At 41.8% G+C, this 25,915-nt stretch overlaps 1 protein-coding gene across 1 annotated transcript; it reads left to right on the top strand.

Moving 5' to 3' along the window:
• Positions 1-6,958: 6,958 nt before the first annotated feature.
• Positions 6,959-8,116, top strand: LOC126440358 (uncharacterized). The gene has a single exon (XM_050090648.1). The coding sequence runs from the start codon at positions 6,959-6,961 to the stop codon at positions 8,114-8,116; it is 1,158 nt and encodes a 385-aa protein (XP_049946605.1).
• The last annotated feature ends 17,799 nt before the right edge of the window (positions 8,117-25,915 follow it).

The raw sequence follows: 25,915 nt of genomic DNA, 5'->3' as shown, positions 1-25,915 counted from the left end.
TTGTCACGGAGTAGCTATGGAGGAAATACATGCTGCAGTGTTTCACATATGTAAAACGTCCTTCATGTGGTGCAAAGTAATTTTGATGCCCTTTGGAAGTATAGTGAACATTGGTGATTGTTTCACATATATTGTCTGAGTTCTGAAACTGAAGTGTCAAGTATACTGTGGTTCCACTTTCTCCAAACAATTTATTCTTTTAGGGTAGGTTTTTTCCAGTTTTAGTTTTGGGTGCTTTTTTTCGCATAGAAGCATGTTTGTTCATAGGCTGTTCATGTGAATACTGAGTTCTCGTATTTAAAGAATTCATTGCTAACTTGTTTTCTCTTATGTTTGCTGTGGAAGTAGCTGGCACAGCTGAGACCAATTGTGGACGTTTTTTGTAACATGCCTTCTAACTATCTGGCAAAATTTAACACCTAAGAAGATATTAATTTAACATTCACTCCAAAAAGTCTGAACATTATGTCTGTTTGCATAATCTATTGTAAATCTATTGTAATTTCACAATTGTGCCTTGGAATCAATTTTTAATGTGCTGGAAAAACTTTTGAACTGTACATATATACTTCGCCACAATATGAATAAAGAGGCACTTCTGCTTTTTAATTGTTTGTTTTTATATGTTAACGAGTACCTGCATCATTGTATGTTCTACAACTTAAATTAATTTCACTGGCAAAGTGCTGATAATAGGGTGTGAGGGAGAGATAGGTTGTATACTATAATTTTTTTAAAACATCTATGGACAGTTCCATCCTTACAGACATAACATTGGTACTATTGAAAGTGAAGGAATAACATGAAAATAAAATCCATATGCTACTTAGTTTTGTATGGAGATACCTCAATATGAACAACATACAACCAAGATCTTATCAAGCACTCCACACACATCTTCTCCTAAAAAAATAAAAGTTTGTGTTAATATAGAATGAGGGAATTTAATAATACTACTGGCTCTGTGTTGGGCTTGTGGAACTCGGTATATGAAATGTTGCAGATGTAACATGTTTAGTATAACTTATTGTGAAAGACTGGATTATATACTTGAAATGTTAAAATAATTGTGCAGTTTAAGGTTTATGACCAAATGAAGAGCATTAAAATAACAGATTTAATATGAAAGATTTAATTTCGGTACTGAAAAATTTAATCTTTCCCTATATTCTGTGATAGGTTCTTGCCAACTTGTATCATCCTCTTTTGGCCATACAAATTATTTCCCCTTTCTGTCAAGCGATTTAACTAAATTTTTTTCACGTTGTTCCTTGGCACGTTGTCCAACAAATTAGTGCTAATGTCCTCATTCAGAATCTGGTTTAATAATAACCCACTGCACATTAAACAATGACAATTTTTCACTAATGTAACACACAATGAAAGAATTTAGGAATGTTTCTTCTTGATTACTCTGGTTGCTGTTAGGTATGAACTGGAAGTCTGTGCCATTTCCAAACAACAATCTCTTTTACTGTTCATTTCCTGATGGTACAAAGACTGTGCACTTGAGTGCTTGGGAGAGACCTGGTGTTATTCCGGTGCAGTTGTACCTGGTCAGCTCAGGTTTTCACCTTCACCACTGGAACTTAAGTTATTACAACTTTTATTTAGGGAGTTTGTACACTGCACAGAAGACGTGCGGTCAGTAGTGAGAGTTTGTCTAGCTTTCACACGAAGCCAAACCTGATGATCTGTTTCCATCGCAGAATATTTCCATCACTTTAAGATAAGTTTTTTTTCATGAAGTACTCTTTTCTGATTAATAGCATTAACACCTAGCTTATCATCTTGCAGACAATCAGATACAATGGCATATGAAATTGGACTGACTACTGTGTAAATAGTGATTTGTTTATTACTTCAGCGTGTACTCCTTGACTCATTCTGATGGCCAATATGATCTCACTTAAATCAGTCTGGAGAGCACAATAATGTTTCCTTCAAACACTCTGAATGCTGCATCCACAGTGATGGATGTTTCACCACCATGCTGGCAAGCGCACAGCATCAGCCTCTGTTGTGGGAACCTGCAGCCATAGTGTTAAATATAAAATTATGGCAGTAAATGAGTTAAATGAACTACTTTATTGTATCATTTCTAAAATATAAAAAGGTGTTTCCAAATATTGTATGAAATTTTTTGGTGGTCTCTAAATGATTTACTAAAACAATGAAATAGCAAAGTAACATTTTATACCAAATGCAGTGTACCAAAAGTCATGGTTTTTATCCATTTTCAGTAAATCATCATCTGCCCATTTTCTATAAAAATATAAATTATACCTCTTTATAGTGTTAAGTATTGTATAATTTCAGAAATTGTACATTATGACTTTTGAACTGATGCACAGGAAGACAAGCTTTTTTATTTGACTGTTTGTGGAATTACAAACCACCCGAATGGATTGCTGTATCATCTATGCATTTAAGAAAATAAACTGATTAAAAAGACAATTATTTATTTTCAAATGGTTGAAATGCCTCTGATCATTATTGGACTTACGATCTTAGGTCATCAGTCCCACAGAACTTAGAACTACTTAAACCTTACTAACCTAAGGACATCACACACATCCATGCCTGAGGCAGGATTTGAACCTGTGACCGTAGAGGTCCGCGGTTCCAGACTGAAGGGCCTAGAACTGCTCACCCACACTGGCCAGCTATTTATTTTACTGATGAAAATGGAAGTGAAAGATATCATACACTCCTGCATGTTATTCAATTAAAGGAAACCACAGAACAACAAATTGAAATTAACAGAGGTGCACCACACCCATGGCCATCTTTATTCTTAGCCAATACAAATCTGTAGTAGGGAGGGACACAGTGAAGGGTAACTGGAGTAAGTGAATTCATGTATAAAACCATGCAAATTTATTTTTCAGTAATAGGATTTCCATTGCTGCACATGTGTTAGAATAATAATTATAGTCACTTATCTTGAAATGTGTTAATTTGTTTCCAAACTTGTAAATTTCCACAGAGTTGCCATATACTTCTACAGATTGTTAGTTTTTCATCACTAACCATGATCATTGAACGCAGCAAGTGTGAAAGAAATCAGATATTTTAGTTGAAAATGTTTACCTTTTGTGTTGTTTTCATCGAGTGAACCATTAATGAATGTGTTCATTACATTTGTCAGGCAATTGACCAAATACACAGTTCCAACCCATCTGATATAAAATGATCTTCTGGAAGTGAAGTATGTTGTCAATATTTGCTCTCATAGAAGCTGCCACTTTTGGAACAGCTGCAGTCAAGGTATTAATGAATTGTTGATACCAGTAAATGCACAAGTAGGTACATACAAAAGAAATTTATTCTTTCTCTGATATGTAGCCTACATAGTGACTCTGGATTAACATAGTCTTTTACAGATCCATAACTTTAAATGATGATTACTGAGTTATGCAGTTAGCTTGGTTTTAAATTTATGTTGGTTCAAAACTCTAACTTTCACATGTGTTGTAAGTATATTGTAACACAACAAAAGCACTTCCCTAGAATTTGAATATGGGTGGGAAGCCTATGTGTATTGCATATTGTAACTTGTAATGATTATATATTTCATGATTTATCTAAATTTTATTGTAACTAACAGAGACAAATATCACTAGTATTGCCACTTCTCTTCAAAGGCCTTCTGCATAGTGCTCCAAGTGTCAAAAAATTGCTTGTTCATGTCAAAGTAAAAGGTTTGGTTATTTTAGTAAATAATAAAGTTTTTTGAGCTAGTAAAATATTTTGAGAATATGAAAATTTTTGTTATTCTAGATTACATCAAGTCACACCTAGACCATATAAACAGGCTCTTGGGTAGCACTTTCATTTCTCTGTAGCTAATGAGACCACTTGCCATACTTCAGGTGCATAAGTGCAAACTTGTTACAAAGATCATCTGAAAAAGTCAGCTAGTAAGAAATGGTTATGAAGTTACTTGTCATCCAAAATAACAATACTAATCCAAATGAAGGGGTCTTCAAATACTGGTGTCTTCTATGCAGAACAAAATCACAAAGCTATTACATTATTGTGAAGTTTCAGCAGCACCACTTCAGATCTTGCACAAAATTACTAGCTTGTAACTATGTGAAATGAGCAAGGAAATAAAAAAAAGCACAAATTCTAATACGACATCCTTCTATTGCCTCAGTAAATTTTTTATAACAACTTAATACATCAGAATCAAACAAATGTGGAAACAAAGTGTAAGTGACATACAAGTGGACATCTGATAGGTCAAATAGTCAGTTGGCTTTGGTAGTGTGATATGCACAACAGTAATGCAGAAGTTCAACAGTCAGAAATAATTTTGGTGTGTTAACTCTATTATAAATGATTAAAAGATTTTCAGTGCTTACTACAGTGAAACAACTCTGAACATTTCCAAAGGGACAGAAGCATGTGTTGCAGCTTCACCCAAAATAATAAGCTTTCTTGAATGTTTCGAAATAACTCAGAACTCCAATTAAATTATGATTACTGTTTATTGAGGGAGCCAAATATCATTACTGGCTCACTTCCCATTTTCCAAAAATACTCTGAGACTTAAGCAGTGAAGACAATACTCATGAGTCTAATTATATAAAAGGACAAATAACTCCCAAAGGTCATTTAATAAAAAAAGTAACAGACACAAATAAAAAATAAAATAGTGTATACATTAAACTATATCCTACAGTGTGCCAAAATGTAGTAAATGACGATATGTCCTTATATGGACATTACACAATCAAACAAAAATACTGGGCACCAATAACATAGCAAATCTAGAATGAGATTGCCAAATTACACTGATCAAAATGTGAGGACTGAGAGATGACATAATATTTTTCATTTACACAGAAACATACATTCATACAAGCTCACAGTGAGAACATACATGATACATCTATTTACAAAAGAATAAATATGCTAATACATCACCCACAGATTCTATGTGAAGTGGTTTTCATGGACATGAAGTAAATAAGTCCTAAACATATCATCATTTAAGAAGTAATAATAAACTTTAAAGACAATATGTAAATCCACAATATACTGGAGTACAAAACATTCTTAACCTTTTGTAGACACGCACCATGAAACAGAAAATCAGAGTCCGCTCTTACTAATGCAGAATATATTTCTCATTCGAACATGTACAGAGGTAAAATTTTCCAAACAGTTTGTGTTATTTGGTAGACTTGGTACATCAGTTAGTTCTACAAATAAATATGTGAATGGAGTTGAGGAAGTTAGCCACCAGTAACCCATTTAACCTTCCCTTAAATTGAATGTATTACTAGTTACATGTTTTGAAGAGACAAATTATTTAAGTGGTGTGTTCTTGAACAATGAACACCTTCAACACCAAAGTAACTACATTTGCATCTTTACTGTAGATTACTCTTATTTCTAGTAATGAATCATGAACTAAGCTGTTGATTTAAGCCGGCCGAAGAGGCCAAGCGGTTCTAGGCGCTACAGTCTGGAACCGCATGGCCGCTACGCTCGTTCGTTCGAATCCAGCCTCAGGTATGGATGTGTGTGATGTCCTTAAGTCAGTTACGTTTAAGTAGTTCTAAGTGTAGGGGACTGATGACCTCAGAAGTAAAGTCCCATAGTGCTCAGAGCCATTTGAACCATTTTGTTGATTTAAAGAGATACTGTACATTGTGGCTGTTTTTACCACTTGTAGCTGTATGTTGTAATAGTGTTTAATAATGAATTCTTTTAAATGTGAAGTTTGCGGCAATGAGTACAGTTAACGCAAGACTCTGAAGAGGCATATATCCACAGCCCATCCACAGAAGCTGAGCGAAATGATGCCTCCTGTTACAGATAAGGAACCTTCGTGTACATACCAACGCTACATATGCGACAAGGATTTTACTTGTAAAAGTAGTTTAAAACGCCACCAACAAAATATTCATGGCCAACCGCAACAGCAAGGGTTTAAGTGTACAATGTGTGCATTTGAAACCGATTCAAAAAAGTGCTGGATCGATCATTTTCAGTCTGCACACGGATTATGTGTGAAACCAGAAGCCCTGGAATTCTCCAGTGAAGAAGAATTTTTAAAATGGAAAGAAGAAATGGAATGTGCTACACATTCCAAATTCATTAAAAGCTGTGGCACTAAATTTTACGATGAGGGCTCCACATGTTATTACGTTTGCCATCGCTCAGGTCAGTTTACCTCCAAAGGTGATGGGAGAAGACATCTGAAATTGACAGGAAGCAACAAAATTAATGGCAAGTGCCCTGCAGAGATTAAAGTGCAATACAAAGAAGGAAAATGCCACGTTACTTTTGTGTCCACTCACGTTGGTCACGATCTGGACCTAAGTCATCTCAACCTGACGGAAAAAGAACGGATGAAGATAGCTGATGACATTGCTGCAGGAATCCCATTTCCTACTGTCCTCCAAAAAATTCAAGAAACAGTGCAGAGTTCGAATTTGGAGAGAGTGCATCTTACAACGATGCAGGATTTGCATAATATTGCAGCTGCGTATAACCTGTCTTCAAAGTCAGTCAGACATTCAAATGATGCGATCAGCGTTGAAGCTTGGGTGCAAGAAGTGTAGCAAAGTGACAATCCATGTGTATTGTTCTATAAGCCTCATGAAACAATTAATGATCTGTACCCTGAACTGAAAGTGAAGACTTTGCATTAATTATAATGAACAACGCACAAGGCGAAATATTAACAAAATATGGAGGTGACTGTATTTGTGTCGATGGAACTCATGGCCTAAATGGCTATGATTTTGAAGTTACAACATTACTTGTACTGGATGATATGAGGCAAGGATTTCCATGTGCTTTCCTCATATCCAACAGGAATGACTCAGATGTTTTGAGTATATTTTTCGATTGTGTTAAGTCTCAGGTTGGACAGATTTCCCCAAAAGTATTCATGACGGACCTGGCAGAATCGTATAGTATCGCTTGGAACAAAACCATGGGACATCCTGAAATGAGACTTTTCTGTACCTGGCACGTCGATAGAGCCTGGAGGGCCAAGATTAAGAGCAAAATTAGAAGTTTGGACAAGAGAAACGAGGTGTACAAACTTGTTAAATCGTTAATGCAGGTAAGAGATGTTGCTGTGTTTCAAGAATCGTTGGTAAAAGCATTGCAGAACCTCAACAGCGATCCAGAGACTTCAGAATTTGGTCACTATTTCAAGACGTATTATGAAAAAAATGTGAAGTGTTGGGCATATTGTCATAGGATGCGATCTGGACTCAACACAAACATGCACCTGGAGAGCATGCATAAGACATTGAAATATATACATGCTAATGCAAAGCAGGTAAAACGTTTGGACAAAGGTATATCCGCTTTGATGTCGCTTGTAACAGCAAAGCTGTTTGACAGGCTCATTGTCAACGTGAAAGGGAAGCTAACAAGTAAAATGAAAAACATTCGCCGTAAACACAAATGCAGCATTCTGATGAATAAGGACTCAATTAGGAAGGTAGGCAGAGGTTGGGAAGTACCAGCCACAAAATCACATGAAGTTTACCTTGTACAAGAAAATAATATCTTCTGTAACTGTAAATTAGTGTGCACTGACTGTAAAGTGTGCATTCATAGGTATTCCTGCACGTGTATTGATTATAGCATTAAGTTAAATATGTGCAAGCATATACATAATGTTTGCCAACTAGACAGTACAGAACAAAATCCTTTTGAAATTTCTGAATTACAAGATGCAGTAGCTACAGATGTTGGAGATATGTCTTGCATTAATGAGAAAGAAGTGATTTTGAAGCAAGTAAGTGGAAATGCTAATTCCTGCACCCCAGAAGCATTGGCAGAAGAGAAGAGAAAAATTATTTCTAGGTTTTCAGAAATTGTTTCTGGTATGTCAGCTACTGAAGTTCAGCTGGCTAACAAAATGGTGACTTCGTTGAAGGTTAATGTAGGTGCTGTTCGCACCAGTAGTGGTATCTCTTTCATTATCCCACAAAGAAGTCTCAAGAGGAAACTTTTGCCCCAGAGGAGGCTGTTTTCAACAAAGAAGACAAGTTCTTCAAAACGCATATCCATGGCAGTTCCTAATGCAGAAGAAACCAACAACATCCTGAGAACACTTCTGGATGAAGATTTATAGCACATTAGCTAGCATGTTGGTCTCGTATTGTGGAACATGTTGGTTCTCTTCTGTGTCCTGCCATCCAGATTTAGGTTTTTTATTATTTCCCTAAATCACTGAAGGCAAATGCTGGGATGGTTCCTTTGAAAGGCCAAGGCAGATTTTCTTCTCTGTCCTTGAAAGTGCTACAGCTTGTGCTGTGTTTCTGATGACTTCACTGTTGACAGGATGTCAAACATCAATCTTCCTTACATCTTCACCATCCTCTGGTATGGCAGTTCTGCTGATGTGTGGGAAATTATGCACTGCCAGGAACTGATGCTGCTTTTGCCACCTGCCTAGAATGGTAGCATTGCTAGGTCACTCCGCTCCCAAGCCGAGCTGGGCAGTGATGACTGTGATTCAGGCTCAGTGTAATACCTGTTGATGACTATGCATTTGTCACCCATCCCTAAATTAAAACAGAGTAAGTTACAATCATCAACTTGTAATATATATTTATTTTTTATCCAGCTAGATGAGTAACACACATACAACTGTTAAACAGGTTAAATATTTTCTTATTCTAGCTGGGAAAATATCTACATCTGATTGTTCACAATCAATTTTCCTGATAATGTAACTCATTTACCTAAAAATAAATTTCATAAATAAATATTATTTCATGATCGGTATAAACACATGGAGGTGGAATTAGGAATGAGTGGATAAGTCATTCTGATATACAACTCAGCTGAAAGCCTTTTTGATTCCACTTTGTAGTATATATTTTACTTTTTTTTTAAATCCCCTATTTCAAAAGTTATCTGTAACCAAATGTCTCATATTCCAGAATGTTTTATTTTTAACTGGTTGTTATTTCCATAATACTGGCACATAGTTTGTACCCCTAATTTATCAGGGAACAAAAATGCCTTTTGTGTTTGGAAACAAGTAATAATTTGAAACTTGTCATTAATCCAAGTAACATCCTGACACAGATGCTAACAGAGTAGATACTAAGTCTCACTGGCTGTCTGCTGGATGCAGATATTGATTGATTGTTTGAATGGGGAGAGGGATCAAATGGTGATGCCATCAGTCCCAAGTTCCAAAATGTCAGAGGCTGCAGGAGCAAAAAACCAACAGCACAGTCTAGTCGATGGCAAAAGAAAACAGTCAAAGATGCAGAAGGAACCCTGGGGTTGCAGGAAGAATAAAGAACAGGAGTAGGGGGAGATCATAATGTGCCTCACTCATGCTATGTGCAACAGGGTGCTGGAATCACTGCAAACCCACGCCGGTCCCCACATCATACCATGACTGTGACAATCGAGACAACACCAGGGGAAGATGACACAAGAAGAGGGGGTGGGGAGGAAACAGCACAAAATTCCAAACAAAATGGAGAGAAATGGGGGCGGGAAACCTGGCCGGAATGAAGGCAATGATGAAGGCCTCCAGTTATGGAAGAAAATTCAGGTACTTAAATATAGGGGACAAACCACTTTTAGGATGATAACCGAAGACAGATGTAACTACGCAAGGTCGTCTGCTAACATCTGTAACAATGAAGAGTGGAAGAGCATGTTTAATGCGAAACGCCAAAAGATGGGGGAGTCTAGTAAAATATGGATTACAGTGAGGGGTGGGGGGCGGGGGCAGATCATTATGGAGTAAGAGGCTTGAGTCAACCTGGTATGACCAATACAAAGCTAGCAGAGGATGGTAGATCCACTGTAGGCCATGCGGTACGAGTCCCCTTATTGCAAGAAGTTTATTGGGAAGGTGGTGGACTCAAAGAGTCAGCCCAAGACTGAGCAAAAAGGAATCTGATGTTAAGCAATACGGTTTCACATCACACTGATAAACCATAACCTTGACACCCGAATAAAGTGGTCATTATCAATGTGGTTGTCCTTACAGCCTTTCTGAACAAAATGAACGCCTTGCCATTCCAGACTGCCCTGAAGTTCACCAGTTTGGAAGATGAGGTCACTATGAGAAATGACACCCTGAAACATATTCAAAGGCTATTGAGGAGTAATTGACATCAAAATGCACTACTCAGCCACACCAATGGCCACCTGGAATATGAGCTGTTGCTGAGAGTTCCAATGCTCCAGAACGACAAGCCACTACTCCTAGGCATACACAGGGAGGTAGCAGCTCAAGTATCAGAACTGTGATCCCTGTGTTGTCAGAGGACACAAGCAAACGAGTACATAACACCCCAAGCACATGAAATGGGTACCATGCTAGCTGTAGAGCATGAAAAGGACAATGGCTTCAGGTAAAAAATGGAAGAGCTGGTAAGGCCACATGCCAAAGACTTCATGTATGGTGGTGTTCCCCTTGTGGCTCACACCATGGAGACCAAATTTAGAGGAGTTCAAACTCCAAAGAGGGACCAAACACTCCAAATAGGAAAGTGAAAAGCAAGAAGAATAAAACTGCAAGAGATAGCAAAAAACCACGATTGCCAGGCCAGTGTAAGCAAGGAAACAGAGATATAAAGAAAGGGAAGAGGGAAAGAAGTGAGGACAGGGATGGATGAGCACGGGAGAGTTAATGCAGCCTGGAAAAGTAGAAAGGATTCAATTACTAGGAGCCTTATGTGCTCCATGCACAAACTCACAAAATAGTTATGACCTCACAAAATAGTTATGACTCCTCTCACTGGGGAATGGGGACGGGGGATGGAGGGATGGATGCAGATATGGAAACATGATCCTGTAATGTTAAAGATAAATAAATAAACTTTTAAATACCTGAGTGTTAGTGGATTTGCTCCAAATATCCACTGGCCAAACTGCAAACCTGGGGTACAGAGGTCCAACTGGCCTTCCTGACAAGTCTATTTCTCATGCACCACCATCCATTGGAGCAGACAAACTATCCAACACTGTTGACACCATTATAGTGGCATGCTGTATTGCCATGCTAGGTGTCAGTCATGACAAAGCATCATAGTGTACACAGCTAGTCACTGCTTACTCTAGAGTCCTGCAAATAAATATTAAATTTACTAAGCATATACGAATTCTGAGATAACTCACAACTCATCTCAAAAATGTACATAACATAGAATCAGTCTCTTACCTAGAGTGAAACGAAATGACCGTATAGCATTTCTGTCCGGGAGATCCTATGCAGAACCATTCGGCTGCCTACTGCAAGTCTTCACCAGATGATGCCACTTTGGTGATTTGCATTTGAAAAAAAGGTAAAATGGTGATAATGGCAACACCTAACCCAGCCCCCGAGAGGCTAGACTCTCCAACTTGGACAGGAATTGCACCTGAGACCCTGCGTACCTATCAGTCTCTCTAACCACACAGCTACTGGGACAGACATAGCTAGCTAAGGTGGCATGTTGAATGTGTTGCTGCCATTTTCAGTGACACTTGCTGTGTCACACAGACAAACCGACAGGCCCTGAAAGTAAATATTAAACCAGAGTGCAGACATAGTGCATTGGAACAGAACAGTAACATTGAGCATATGTGAATTTAGTGATGAGTCACAGGGCATTTCTGTATAGTGCATAACACTGAATTAATCTCATACCTGGTGTGCTGTGTGGAAGCTCTTGCTTTCATGGTTTATCGAAAGCACCGTTCTAAACTCATTCACTGACAGGTCCTGTAAGTAAACATTAAATCACAATGCAGGCATTGAGTATTGGAACAGGAAAGAAATATTGGACATACATAAATATAAGGATGACCCATGAGGCATTTCAGTATTGTGCCTAACACAGAATTAATCTCATACCTGGTGTGGTGTGAGGAAGCTCTTGATGCCATGGCATACCAAAACCTTGCTGATCACACTCAGTGTCAGTCTCTGTAAGTAAACAATTAAACAGTAAATCACAATACAGGCATTGTATATTGGAACAGGGAAGTAACATTGGGCATACATGAATATAGAGATGTCTCACAAGGCATTTCAGTATTGTGTGTAACACAGAATTAATCTAATACCTGGTGTGCTATTTTGGACCTGTTGCTGCATTGATTGACTCAAAGTTTGTTGCACATACGAACTGACAGGTACAGGATTATAAATCATGTTCCATGCATAGAACAGAAAAATTGCACTGGAGATGTGTGAAATAGAAGATATATCACATGCAGTGTGGTCCATTTCATGGAATTACCATCACATACCAGGTGATGCTTGTTGCATGTCTCACTGCTGTGTGTGCCACTGTTTTTTCACTCAGTAATTCTAATGGTATACTTAATCTGCCATACAGAGAAAGCACGTTATTCTCCAAGCATTTACTCAATGCGGCATATTAAATTTTCATCAGTGTTATAGCAGCCTATTACTTGTGAGTCATCTGTGTAGAGGATGGTATCAGACTGAACAAAGCATGACATATCATTGTGTACTCTAAGTTCAAACTTATTTGCAGGTTCCAGCAATACTGATAGAATGACTGAGTGGAAATACAGCAGCACACCACAGCAAATAAAAAATAATTTAACTCTGCTGACCCAGGAATTGTTCACTTCACCACAAAAAAAGGCTGTGGAATGTTTATGTGAAATACAATATTTGATAAAAAAAATGTGTCAAAAAGATATGTGTACCAGTAATTAAAATGATATCGTGGAGTTAACAATGCAGGATACTAAGTAACAAAACAAAATCATGAACACCATAAATAATATCACTGATTAAATTTTAAAAAAATATATCTTGTGCATATTTTATTTCAATCATCACCTAATGTATTATTTTTTGGGGTTCTCAGAAAACTAATTTCCTCAATGCTTTTAGACTACAAAAAATACTATCCGAGCCATAGTGGGAGCTGAAACATAACACACAGGTTTTTCAGTGAGAGTGATTCAGTCAGAGACTAGAACTACATGAAAAAACTCCACATAACATGAACATGAAATTTATAAATAAAATCTGAAAGGGGAAGTATGACAAAATAGTAATAATAATACTGAAGCACACATGGTAAAATATCTGAAGGATATTGATACTATATCATACTGTAGAAAATGTACCGAATGATAATGATGTCAAGTAGCAGCCCTATCTGTCTAAAAAAGTAACACCATATGCACTACCACAATAGATTATTGCCTTTGGTGATAACCATGTATTGTCTACCTGAAGGAGTAACTACATATGTATTATAACCTAGATTATGGTTATCAGTTTGTATAGAGAGATGGAATTGATAGGGAACTTATGTCTCTATCTTCATTTGTATGAGGCATGTTATGTAATGATAAAATTTTGAAGTGATTTTCATGTCAGAATGTTCATACTACATCCCAATGTAGAACTAATCACAACAGATTTGGGCACATGAACATTTAAAATATTTTAATATTAAATGCAAATAGTTGCAAATTAATGGTACAGACCTCCATCCAGAAGTGTTCTCAGGATGTTGTTGGTTTCTTCTGCATTAGGAACTGCCATGGATATGCGTTTTGAGGAACTTGTCTTCTTTGTTGAAAACAGCCTCCTCTGGGGGCAAAAGTTTCCTCTTGAGACTTCTTTGTGGGATAATGAAAGAGATACCAATACTGGTGCGAACAGCACCTACATTAACCTTCAACGAAGTCACCATTTTGTTAGCCAGCTGAACTTCAGTAGCTGACATACCAGAAACAATTTCTGAAAACCTAGAAATAATTTTTCTCTTCTCTTCTGCCAATGCTTCTGGGGTGCAGGAATTAGCATTTCCACTTACTTGCTTCAAAATCACTTCTTTCTCATTAATGCAAGACATATCTCCAACATCTGTAGCTACTGCATCTTGTAATTCAGAAATTTCAAAAGGATTTTGTTCTGTACTGTCTAGTTGGCAAACATTATGTATATGCTTGCACATATTTAACTTAATGCTATAATCAATACACGTGCAGGAATACCTATGAATGCACACTTTACAGTCAGTGCACACTAATTTACAGTTACAGAAGATATTATTTTCTTGTACAAGGTAAACTTCATGTGATTTTGTGGCTGGTACTTCCCAACCTCTGCCTACCTTCCTAATTGAGTCCTTATTCATCAGAATGCTGCATTTGTGTTTACGGCGAATGTTTTTCATTTTACTTGTTAGCTTCCCTTTCACGTTGACAATGAGCCTGTCAAACAGCTTTGCTGTTACAAGCGACATCAAAGCGGATATACCTTTGTCCAAACGTTTTACCTGCTTTGCATTAGCATGTATATATTTCAATGTCTTATGCATGCTCTCCAGGTGCATGTTTGTGTTGAGTCCAGATCGCATCCTATGACAATATGCCCAACACTTCACATTTTTTTCATAATACGTCTTGAAATAGTGACCAAATTCTGAAGTCTCTGGATCGCTGTTGAGGTTCTGCAATGCTTTTACCAACGATTCTTGAAACACAGCAACATCTCTTACCTGCATTAACGATTTAACAAGTTTGTACACCTCGTTTCTCTTGTCCAAACTTCTAATTTTGCTCTTAATCTTGGCCCTCCAGGCTCTATCGACGTGCCAGGTACAGAAAAGTCTCATTTCAGGATGTCCCATGGTTTTGTTCCAAGCGATACTATACGATTCTGCCAGGTCCGTCATGAATACTTTTGGGGAAATCTGTCCAACCTGAGACTTAACACAATCGAAAAATATACTCAAAACATCTGAGTCATTCCTGTTGGATATGAGGAAAGCACATGGAAATCCTTGCCTCATATCATCCAGTACAAGTAATGTTGTAACTTCAAAATCATAGCCATTTAGGCCATGAGTTCCATCGACACAAATACAGTCACCTCCATATTTTGTTAATATTTCGCCTTGTGCGTTGTTCATTATAATTAATGCAAAGTCTTCACTTTCAGTTCAGGGTACAGATCATTAATTGTTTCATGAGGCTTATAGAACAATACACATGGATTGTCACTTTGCTACACTTCTTGCACCCAAGCTTCAACGCTGATCGCATCATTTGAATGTCTGACTGACTTTGAAGACAGGTTATACGCAGCTGCAATATTATGCAAATCCTGCATCGTTGTAAGATGCACTCTCTCCAAATTCGAACTCTGCACTGTTTCTTGAATTTTTTGGAGGACAGTAGGAAATGGGATTCCTGCAGCAATGTCATCAGCTATCTTCATCCGTTCTTTTTCCGTCAGGTTGAGATGACTTAGGTCCAGATCGTGACCAACGTGAGTGGACACAAAAGTAACGTGGCATTTTCCTTCTTTGTATTGCACTTTAATCTCTGCAGGGCACTTGCCATTAATTTTGTTGCTTCCTGTCAATTTCAGATGTCTTCTCCCATCACCTTTGGAGGTAAACTGACCTGAGCGATGGCAAACGTAATAACATGTGGAGCCCTCATCGTAAAATTTAGTGCCACAGCTTTTAATGAATTTGGAATGTGTAGCACATTCCATTTCTTCTTTCCATTTTAAAAATTCTTCTTCACTGGAGAATTCCAGGGCTTCTGGTTTCGCACATAATCCGTGTGCAGACTGAAAATGATCGATCCAGCACTTTTTTGAATCGGTTTCAAATGCACACATTGTACACTTAAACCCTTGCTGTTGCGGTTGGCCATGAATATTTTGTTGGTGGCGTTTTAAACTACCTTTACAAGTAAAATCCTTGTCGCATATGTAGCATTGGTATGTACACGAAGGTTCCTTATCTGTAACAGGAGGCATCATTTCGCTCAGCTTCTGTGGATGGACTGTGGACATATGCCTCTTCAGAGTCTTGCGGTAACTAAACTCGTTGCCGCAAACTTCACACTTAAAAGAACTCATTATTAGACACTATTACTACACACGAAACGCTCTTCACACGAATAGTTCACACACAGACGGTACACGATAAAACACACCCAAAACACTTTGAACACTATAAAACAATTTTAACACTTTTCACACGCAATACACGATGGAACACTTCTAACAAGCAAAACACTTCACACGCGAAATATGTTAAATAAATCGGCTAAAAGAACAATGCTCTACCGCAACGTGCAGCCGAACGCGGAAACCACATGGGTCAACTGAAACGATGCCCAGTCCACGAACAAAGACTGGGAAAACCGGTGGTGAACCGGTGGCCGGTGGGGGTGAGTGCCGGGGGTTAACCGGTGGCCGGTGGGGGTGAGTGGGCGGGACTTGTTCCGGGTGAAATCCTAGCGCTAACGTTTCCTCTAATGGTGGGGGGTGGCGAGGACGCAACGGCCTCGGTTGTAACCGCCTCCTTGGTGGCCTTGTGTCTCCGTCTAGCTATATCACCGCGACTCCAATTCTTGATGTAGCTGCAGCCGCGGTAATTCGCCGCATGAGCGCCGCCACAATTGGCGCAGCAGCGTGTGGCGTCTTTCTTCGCGCAGTGGCGCGAATCGTGTGCTTGCGCACAACGAAGGCACGCCACTGCATTACGACAGTACTGGGCTACAGAGTAATGCATCTGTAGTACTTACTTGAATAGAAAAATGTTAAAAAATAAATCAATCGAATTTATTAAAGGACTTACAGAGAGCTGAAGGGAAGGTATAGTGTTTGAATTTGGGGCGGGTGGGCAAGGCTGTGACCTGTGTAGAAAGATGTTCTCGAACCGACCGTGCACAAGTAACCTTCGCAGTGGACACACGGCTCACTGCGGATGCTCATTGACGTTTCAAACCCGTAAGCATGCAAACACACACGGCGCACAAACTGAAGGCTACAAAAGTTCTTCGTGGTAAGAATTAATTTCAAAGCTGTCACGTTGGGGTTAGCGAGGACGTAGGGAGTACAGGTAGATCAGACTCGTAAGGCTCGTTCGAGTAAAGGTACAGGGTGATCAGTCGTTAACGGGGATGTCAACACTGGAGATCACGGACATAGTTCGTGCACCACATGGATTATACCCCCAAAAGAGGAGCGACGTACGACGAGTTTGTAAGCTTACGTGTCTCGTCCCTATGCAGATACGAACCTTGGACTTTCAGGAAAAAGACAGTATGTAGCATATGTCACTCGTATTGGCGGGAAAGGAATTGCGTGTTGCTTTGCGGCGCTGGCGCTCGTCCTGCTCCCACGCACCGCACTGCACCGCAATCACACACAGCGCAAACGGCATCGATTGGTACCTGCTGGACGCTTTGCGTTCATTTTCGTGATAGTGTTAGTACTGAAAAATAGAAAATGACTAGCTAACGATCTAATTGCCCAGAATCTGCAAAAAATAAATAAATAAACAAATAAATAAAATAAACTTTCGTTTAGCAGACGAGACCTTCTGCTATATCTGAAAGTGAAATTGTAAAGTAAAAAATCGTATTTATGTCCAAAGTCTGACTTGAAAGTGGCCTAAGGCCGAAATCTGGATCATATAACACCAAAATAAAAATTATTAGTCAAATGGCGGCCGCATCATTCAAAAAACTGTCTCGTAACATCGGTTTTTACGTTTGTGTGGTGCTGATTGGAAATCTGTGTACTTCGTTTTAAAAGTCGGTGCCTACTAGCAAACGTCTTGCTGAATTCTATGGTGAACGTCGAAGCTCTTTACGCGATGTACGCCGTGCAGGAAGTTACACGGTCGGCTGATCCCCTCCCTACAGGTGCGGTAGCTCTCAGCACCCGTAAGCGCCCGAGTAACGAACAGGAACAGGAACGCGCACCCCCGGAGCACTCGCGGCCTCCTGCGACGAAGTTAGTGCGACCAGCACTGTGCGACGTGGCGGTGGCGGAAGTCAGTCGGTGTCTCCGTCAGTGCGCGGCAGGCAGCGGACACCTCAACTTCCACTGTGCGCAGGTCAGCTTCACAACACCTCCGGTTAGTCCGTGCGAAGTGCTGGAACATCTGGGACATAGACTCACTACACTGTTGTAGTCACGTGAGTGCCGTTGCTGTGAATGCCATCGATCCTCACGATGAACTCTGAAAGATAGCTGGAAAACTGGGTTACTTAGACACTAGCGCGACGTATGACGTGACGATCGGTTCGTAATTACTGAACACGTGTCTGTCAGCGATCCTTGTTGTGCTACCGCCGCTCAACACAATTACAGGCTGTTAACTACTGCATAAGTTACTCGCTATACGTTCTTCCGTACAAGATACTACACTCCTGGAAATGGAAAAAAGAACACATTGACACCGGTGTGTCAGACCCACCATACTTGCTCCGGACACTGCGAGAGGGCTGTACAAGCAATGATCACACGCACTGCACAGCGGACACACCAGGAACCGCGGTGTTGGCCGTCAAATGGCGCTAGCTGCGCAGCATTTGTGCACCGCCGCCGTCAGTGTCAGCCAGTTTGCCGTGGCATACGGAGCTCCATCGCAGTCTTTAACACTGGTAGCATGCCGCGACAGCGTGGACGTGAACCGTATGTGCAGTTGACGGACTTTGAGCGAGGGTGTATAGTGGGCATGCGGGAGGCCGGGTGGACGTACCGCCGAATTGCTCAACACGTGGGGCGTGAGGTCTCCACAGTACATCGATGTTGTCGCCAGTGGTCGGCGGAAGGTGGACGTGCCCGTCGACCTGGGACCGGACCGCAGCGACGCACGGATGCACGCCAAGACCGCAGGATCCTACGCAGTGCCGTAGGGGACCGCACCGCCACTTCCCAGCAAATTAGGGACACTGTTGCTCCTGGGATATCGGCGAGGACCATTCGCAACCGTCTCCATGAAGCTGGGCTACGGTCCCGCACACCATTAGGCCGTCTTCCGCTCACGCCCCAACATCGTGCAGCCCGCCTCCAGTGGTGTCGCGACAGGCGTGAATGGAGGGACGAATGGAGACGTGTCGTCTTCAGCGATGAGAGTCGCTTCTGCCTTGGTGCCAATGATGGTCGTATGCGTGTTTGGCGCCGTGCAGGTGAGCGCCACAATCAGGACTGCATACGACCGAGGCACACAGGGCCAACACCCGGCATCATGGTGTGCGGAGCGATCTCCTACACTGGCCGTACACCACTGGTGATCGTCGAGGGGAAACTGAATAGTGCACGGTACATCCAAACCGTCATCGAACCCATCGTTCCACCATTCCTAGACCGGCAAGGGAACTTGCTGTTCCAACAGGACAATGCACGTCCGCATGTATCCCGTGCCACCCAACGTGCTCTAGAAGGTGTAAGTCAACTACCCTGGCCAGCAAGATCTCCGGATCTGTCCCCCATTGAGCATGTTTGGGACTGGATGAAGCGGCGTCTCACGCGGTCTGCACGTCCAGCACGAACGCTGGTCCAACTGAGGCGCCAGGTGGAAATGGCATGGCAAGCCGTTCCACAGGACTACATCCAGCATCTGTACGATCTTCTCCATGGAAGAATAGCAGCCTGCATTGCTGCGAAAGGTGGATATACACTGTACTAGTGCCGACATTGTGCATGCTCTGTTGCCTGTGTCTATGTGCCTGTGGTTCTGTCAGTGTGATCATGTGATGTATCCGACCCCAGGAATGTGTCAATAAAGTTTCCCCTTCCTGGGACAATGGATTCACGGTGTTTTTATTTCAATTTCCAGGAGTGTATTTCTCGCACCACGTCTTAGGCACTGACGAATGCTTTAGTTTCCTGTTAGTCCTCCTCCTGGTGAGCGTGTACTCGGCAGCTGGTGACGATGTCCAAGTGCGACATTACTGCTTTGCTTCCGCTGCGACTCCGTCGTAGCTCGGTATTACTTCTGGCAATGCAGATGGATTTTCGACAAATTCCATTTCATTTCCCTCGCTATTCTGGGTCGGAACAGTGTTAAAGATCGGCGGCCCACCAGATGCTATCCTAGAGGAGTAGGCCGTGTGTCGGCACAGAAGTAGAGCGGCCTCTCCCGTGGCCCGGACCCCACACCCCACCCGTTGCGTACCTACCGCGCTTTGCACAGCAACACTCCCGCTTGTTTTCGTTGCGTCCGCAAGTTCACTCACAATCTCATCGAGGCCTTTTTATCGGGTTTGCTTTGATTCGTTAGTTTTAAAGTTATTACGGACGACAGAACGCGGAACTAAACTTTGTTTAGGTGTAGATAGGACGAAAGATGACAGTAGCAGACAGCACGCGACTGACACACGTGCCTCAGCACTGTACAGTCACATCGTAGTCAGAGCGCGTTGCTAGTTCTGCGTATTCTTGGCGCCTACTGAAATGGATAGTCACCTTGCAAATATGCACTGTCATAGAGTATGCTCGTATGGAAAAGTGACGATAAATAACGTAGTTCAGTTCTGTGTAGAAGAAAAACGGAAAGGTCTGCTTCGTTTCAAATATGTAAAAATCGGACATCCCTTGTTAATAGGAAGGACATTGTAGCATTGCGTGCACACTTTCTTAGAAGAATGAGAGAAAATAAGAAAGATACTAAAAAACTAAAATTTTGATCTGAAACCAAATTAGTTATTAGATCGCAAGAAAAGTTCTATTTCAATTTAGTACACTTGTCCCTAGAAGAAAGTGTTAATATTATATTACACATTAATATTACATTACACATTCGCTAGACATTTTTTGTCATTGACTAAGGTTTCCACTAGAATATATTAACATCGAAACTACCGCTGTGTCCTACATGCACAACTGCATTGTGCGAGCGTAAAGCAGGTTTTATTTTCCTGTTATTCATTTAGATTGTTACCCTGCAGACGTAAGGTAAAAGAATGTGTGTCCGTTTTATTTGCTGCACTTAGAAAAAGTACATGGAGAGCTATATTTAACCAGTCTTCCGACGCGAGACCTTAACACAGAAAGTGGAGTTGAGGAACCGTGTTAACATTTTGACTGAGCGCAGTTACACTGCTCGTACAACATTCGAACAACCGATAGTACACCGTGTCAGCACTTCGCACCCCCTGCGGGTCTGGGAGACAGAGTAGGCCCAAGGTATTCCTGCCTGTCGTACGAGGAGACTAAAAGGAGTCTCACTCTTTTCGTCATTATGAGTTCAGGTCCATTTCTATCCATTGACGTGCCACTTTCGAAATTCTACAGAAGTGCGGCCCATATGGGGAAGGACTCATTACGTGGTGCACAAGTGCCCTTAGATTCGATCTCCTGAATCTCTTGTCATAGCTTTGCATCTCCACCTGCTATTCAATTGTTTGGGCGAGGACACTTTCCAGGGTATGTCATTTTCTTCCATTGTCTCCTGTCCTCTTTCGTCCCCATGACAACATTGGATTTCTCTGCACCAAATATCGAGCGCAGTAGCCAGTCCATTGTGGTGGGGCCATCATGTACCCATTTGGTGGTAGCCGCCTGACAACACACGGATCGCGCTGCTGATGCCTGATCTGTAAATTTCCCACATATGCCAAGGAGTAGATGCCTGTCTTCCTGGGGCATCAGGACTCCTGGCAACAGCCATAATACCAGTTGGCCTTTGCTGTGGCTGGGTGGCGCCCGTGGGGAGAGCCCCTTATGTGGCATCAGGGTGGATGACTGGCAATGAGGCTGACTAAGTCATCTCTCACTGGTGACAGTACGGCACCAGCAGTCTCTAAGAAGGCGGAGATAAAATACAATGGGAGGAACGTAGAGCTACAGAACGGAGCGAGCCATATTCGCCTCGCTTTTTAGTCTGTAGTAGAACCGTTAGGGACTCTGCTCTACCGACTAAGCCTCAATTTTTCGTTGAACACTTTGAGGCTAAGTTTGGCGAAGTGACAGCGCTGTCAAAGACGCGAAACGGCGCAGTCTTGATTCAGACACCATCCCCAGTCCAATCCCGAGCAGGCGAGTGCCTGTGACAAGCTGGGTGGTATTCCTGTTTTCGTCACTCCCCATAAAAGCCTTAACATGGTTCAGGGGATTATTTTCGATGGTGACCTCCTCTTGTAATCTGATGACAGGCTCCACGTCAATTTAGAACGGCGGGGTGTTCATCTCATCCGGTGCATTTACAGGGGACACAGACAACGAGATTGTTACTGGCGCCTTCATCTTGGCCTTTGAGGGTGATTCATTGCCTGAAAAGGTGATGGTTTACCACTGTGACGTTAAATCATATGTCCCTGCCCCTATGTAGTACTTTAAGTGCTGGAAGTTGGGGCACATGTCTTCTCACTGCAATTCCAGTGCCACATGTCGAGACACCAGACGTCCACTGCATCCCGATACTCGATGTGCGCCACCTACAACTTGCATCAGCTGTGAAGAGAACCACAGCCCCTGCCTGCCAGACTCCAAAACGGGCGGAAAATTATGGACAAAAAGACCCTGGACTGGTTGACTTACACAGAGGCTAAACGTAAATTCGGAAGATTTCACCCCATTTGGTTGAGGTCAACATATGCTGCAGCTACATCACCATTGTCATCCCAAGTGCAAGTAGTTCCTCACTATGTGCCACGAACAGTGGGCCCTCTGGGCCACCAGAAGACATCGGCCCCATTGGTGGTGGGGGGCAGATCTTCCTCCGTTGCTCCCAAAGCCCCTACTTCGGAAGCAAGGACCCCCAGATGCAGGGGACATCGGTCCCCTCCCCTCGCGTGGAATCAGTTGCCCTCTGCCAGCTCCTCATTGGCCACACTTGGCTGACCCATGGTTACCTTTTGCATCGGGAAGATCTGCCTCAGTGTCAGTGTGCCATGTGGTTGACAGTGGCACATATTCTGGTGCACTGTCCCACTTTGACTGCCCAGCGACGAAATCTTGGGTTACGGGAATCGTTGCCGCTCAATTTATCTGACAACACCTCATTGGCTAATTTAGTTTTACGTTTTATTCGTGAGGGTCGGTTTTATCACTTAATCTAATTTTAGAGCATGTCCTTTGTCTCTCTGTGCACTCCACTCTAGCCAGCCGCTGTGGCCGATCAAACAAACAAACCAAACAATCAACACCTCACTCATACGCTGCTTATACGTGTTACAGCAGAAAGACAATTTAACAAACACCACACGGACCCCCTCTTGCGACATAGTCTGTAGGAAATGAGTTCCTAAAGTACGGGCGCTGAAACTTTAGATTTCTTGTAAAAGTGCACCAAGGGGTAACCACATATGGTTAATCTCAGCACGCATATCGTATTTATTTCCTGATATATCAAAAAAGAGAAATGTGGAAAAATCTTACGTTCACTACCAGGTGACCTTGGTGGTGATCTTAAATTTTCTCTCTGTTGGATGGTGCAACACGACAACGATAGAATGTTTGGGTGACAGGCATGAATACAGCCAGAGGGATGCAGATCCCCAGACTGTAGAACCTGTATGTAGTTCGAAAATGCATTGCATTTTTTAAGTGATATGCCGCATAGCAACTACTGTGTGTGATCATTCTTTATCGTTCATCATCCTCCCTTCCCTAAAACCCACTGGATGTATCACAGAACCTCTGCTTCAAGGCCTACATGGCATAGAGATATATAGCATTACAAACACTCTTTGATAAAATGAGAAACATCTAGCGATAGTATGAGGGACTTGAAAATATCGGCTTAATACCACGTTGCTTAGCTGAATCTCATTCCCAATTTGGTGGAAAATTATGATTTTATTAGAAGCTTGCACTGCCGTCGACACACACATACCCTTCCAGTGAGTTAATACACATCTCGCCAATAACCGTCGGTATTCAATGTAGCGGTATTTGTGTGGAAGCAATACCACACCTGGATGTATAAGACTTGTACAATTAGTAACACACATCTCATTAGCGATACTTGGGTGCGCCTGTAGAACCAAGACTACTACTCACGCAGGATGACAGTAACGTAGTCGCTGCGATCATGTTTAATAGCTGGTAGCTTACAAAACGATTATGTACTCCCCCTGTGGGTTCCAGGGTTAGAATAGGCCTGAGGTATTCCTGCCTGTTGTAAGAGGCGACTAAAAGGAGTTTCACATGTTTTGATCTTCATGTGATGGTCCCCTGTAGGGCTGACCTCCATTTTTCAAAATTTTCGCAAAGAGTGAGCCTGTTGGGGAAGGGCACCTTACATGGTGCAACGTGTCCATCGTGCATTGAGATCTTTAGCCCACTTTCTCGTCGTCGCATTTCAGTCCCGCCCATTCTCCATCTCTTGGGCGAGGACACCTTCCTGGGTGCGTTTTTCTCTCTGCACTGTGCAGTGTCAGGTTATGTGTCAATGATGACCATGAACTTCTTTGCACCTGATATCCAGCACGTTAGGCAGTCCATTGGGGTGGGGCCATCTTATATCCTATTGGTTGTAACCCCTTGACCACACAGAGATCACTCTGCTGAATCCTGCACCTTTAACTCCCCACATATGCCAAGAGGTAGATGCCCACCCCCTGGGGCATCAGGACTCAAGGCAATGGGCATCCTGCCAGGTGGCATTTGCTGCAGCTGGGTGGCGCCCGTAGGGAGGGCTCCTGGTTGGAGTGGGTGGCATCAGAGTGAATGACACGTGATAAAGCTTAGTCCATCATCTCTTGCTGGTGGTAAAACACCAGCCATCTCTAAGCATGGGAGGAACGTCAGGCTAAGGATGTCAGCAGATCTTATTTGCCCTGGTACCTTGTATGTTAGAGAGCTGATAGAGAATCTTCCATGACAGCGAAGCCTCAGTTTTTTGTTGAGCGTTTAGGACAAGTTTCGGGAGGTGGAGGGGTTGTCCAAATTGAAATCTGGGTCAGTCTTAATCAAAACAGCATCCTCTACACAGTCACGGGAGTTACTAGCTTGTGACAAGCTGAGGGATGTTTCCGTAACCATCGCGCCACATAAGAGCTTAAATGTGGCCTAGGGTATCATATTTCACAGGGACTTCTTTTTGCAGTCTGATGATGAGTTGCGCGTCAATTTAGAGCGGCGAGGTGTAAATTTCGTCTGGCATGTCCACTGCGGTCCGAGGGATAATCAGGTAGCCACCGGTGCCTTCATTGTGGCATTTGGGGTGATACATTGCCCAAGAAGGTCAAAGTGATTGTCTGCTACAGTGATGTAAAGCCCTGTTTCCCTTCAATATATGATTCTTCAAGTGCTGGAAATTTGGCCATATGTCTTAACGCTGCAATTCTAGCATCACATGCTGAGACTGCAGACACCCATCACATCTCAATACTCCATGTGCACCACCTCCGATCTGTGTCAGCTGCGGAGAGCACCACTTGCCTGTCATTTAAATTGTTCAAACACTTGTGTCCACTTTGAGGTGTATTAAGATTTCAGAAATAAACAATATTCTTAAACTGTCTAAGCAATGCCTTATGCTTGCTGTATTAGCCTACCATCGTCAGGTCCTCTCAGTGCAGCAGGTTGACACTGACTGAGCGAATTTCCCTCAAGTTTCCAGATAGGGAGGGGTGTGGAAAGTGGGGGAGTGGTGGGGCTGAGGGTCCATTTGCTCCCTCTGGTGATGGTGTTGTGAACTTGGTCAGTTGGTCTGCGGACCTCAAGGTGAGCACACAAAATCTGATATTCATGCCAATAAAATTGTATTTCCTGCCGTTTTTAAAAAAATTACACAATTTTCAGGGCTGGGGGTCTATTGAGCTAGGTTAGTAGAGGTAGTCCTCTTGACCTATTTTTCTGCGGTTTTAGTGTGAAGTTGCCACATCTATGGCCACCATCTTGAATAAATTACCGACAATGCAGTGTGAGGTGATCCCAGTTTTGCCACACTACTGCAATATTCTTAGTTCGTCAAACTCAGAACTTCGTCATTCAGTCATTATTTTATGAAATAAAGCAAAACATAATTGTATTTTTTACAAGTTATAAAATACGACATGTGAGATTAATGGACGCTACAAACCATAGCTCTGAACGGTAATATCTTTGATTTTGTATCCAGAGTAACAGAGGAATTCACAAATGAAAACTCTTTGAATATTGGAATTTAATGGCAGACTGAACCTGTGTACTGGATGAGGATATGAACCAGCAGGG

This window comes from Schistocerca serialis, unplaced genomic scaffold (genome assembly GCF_023864345.2).
Source record: "Schistocerca serialis cubense isolate TAMUIC-IGC-003099 unplaced genomic scaffold, iqSchSeri2.2 HiC_scaffold_1362, whole genome shotgun sequence".
Classification (NCBI taxonomy): domain Eukaryota; kingdom Metazoa; phylum Arthropoda; class Insecta; order Orthoptera; family Acrididae; genus Schistocerca; species Schistocerca serialis.
This window is presented reverse-complemented; position numbering and strand designations above follow the sequence as displayed.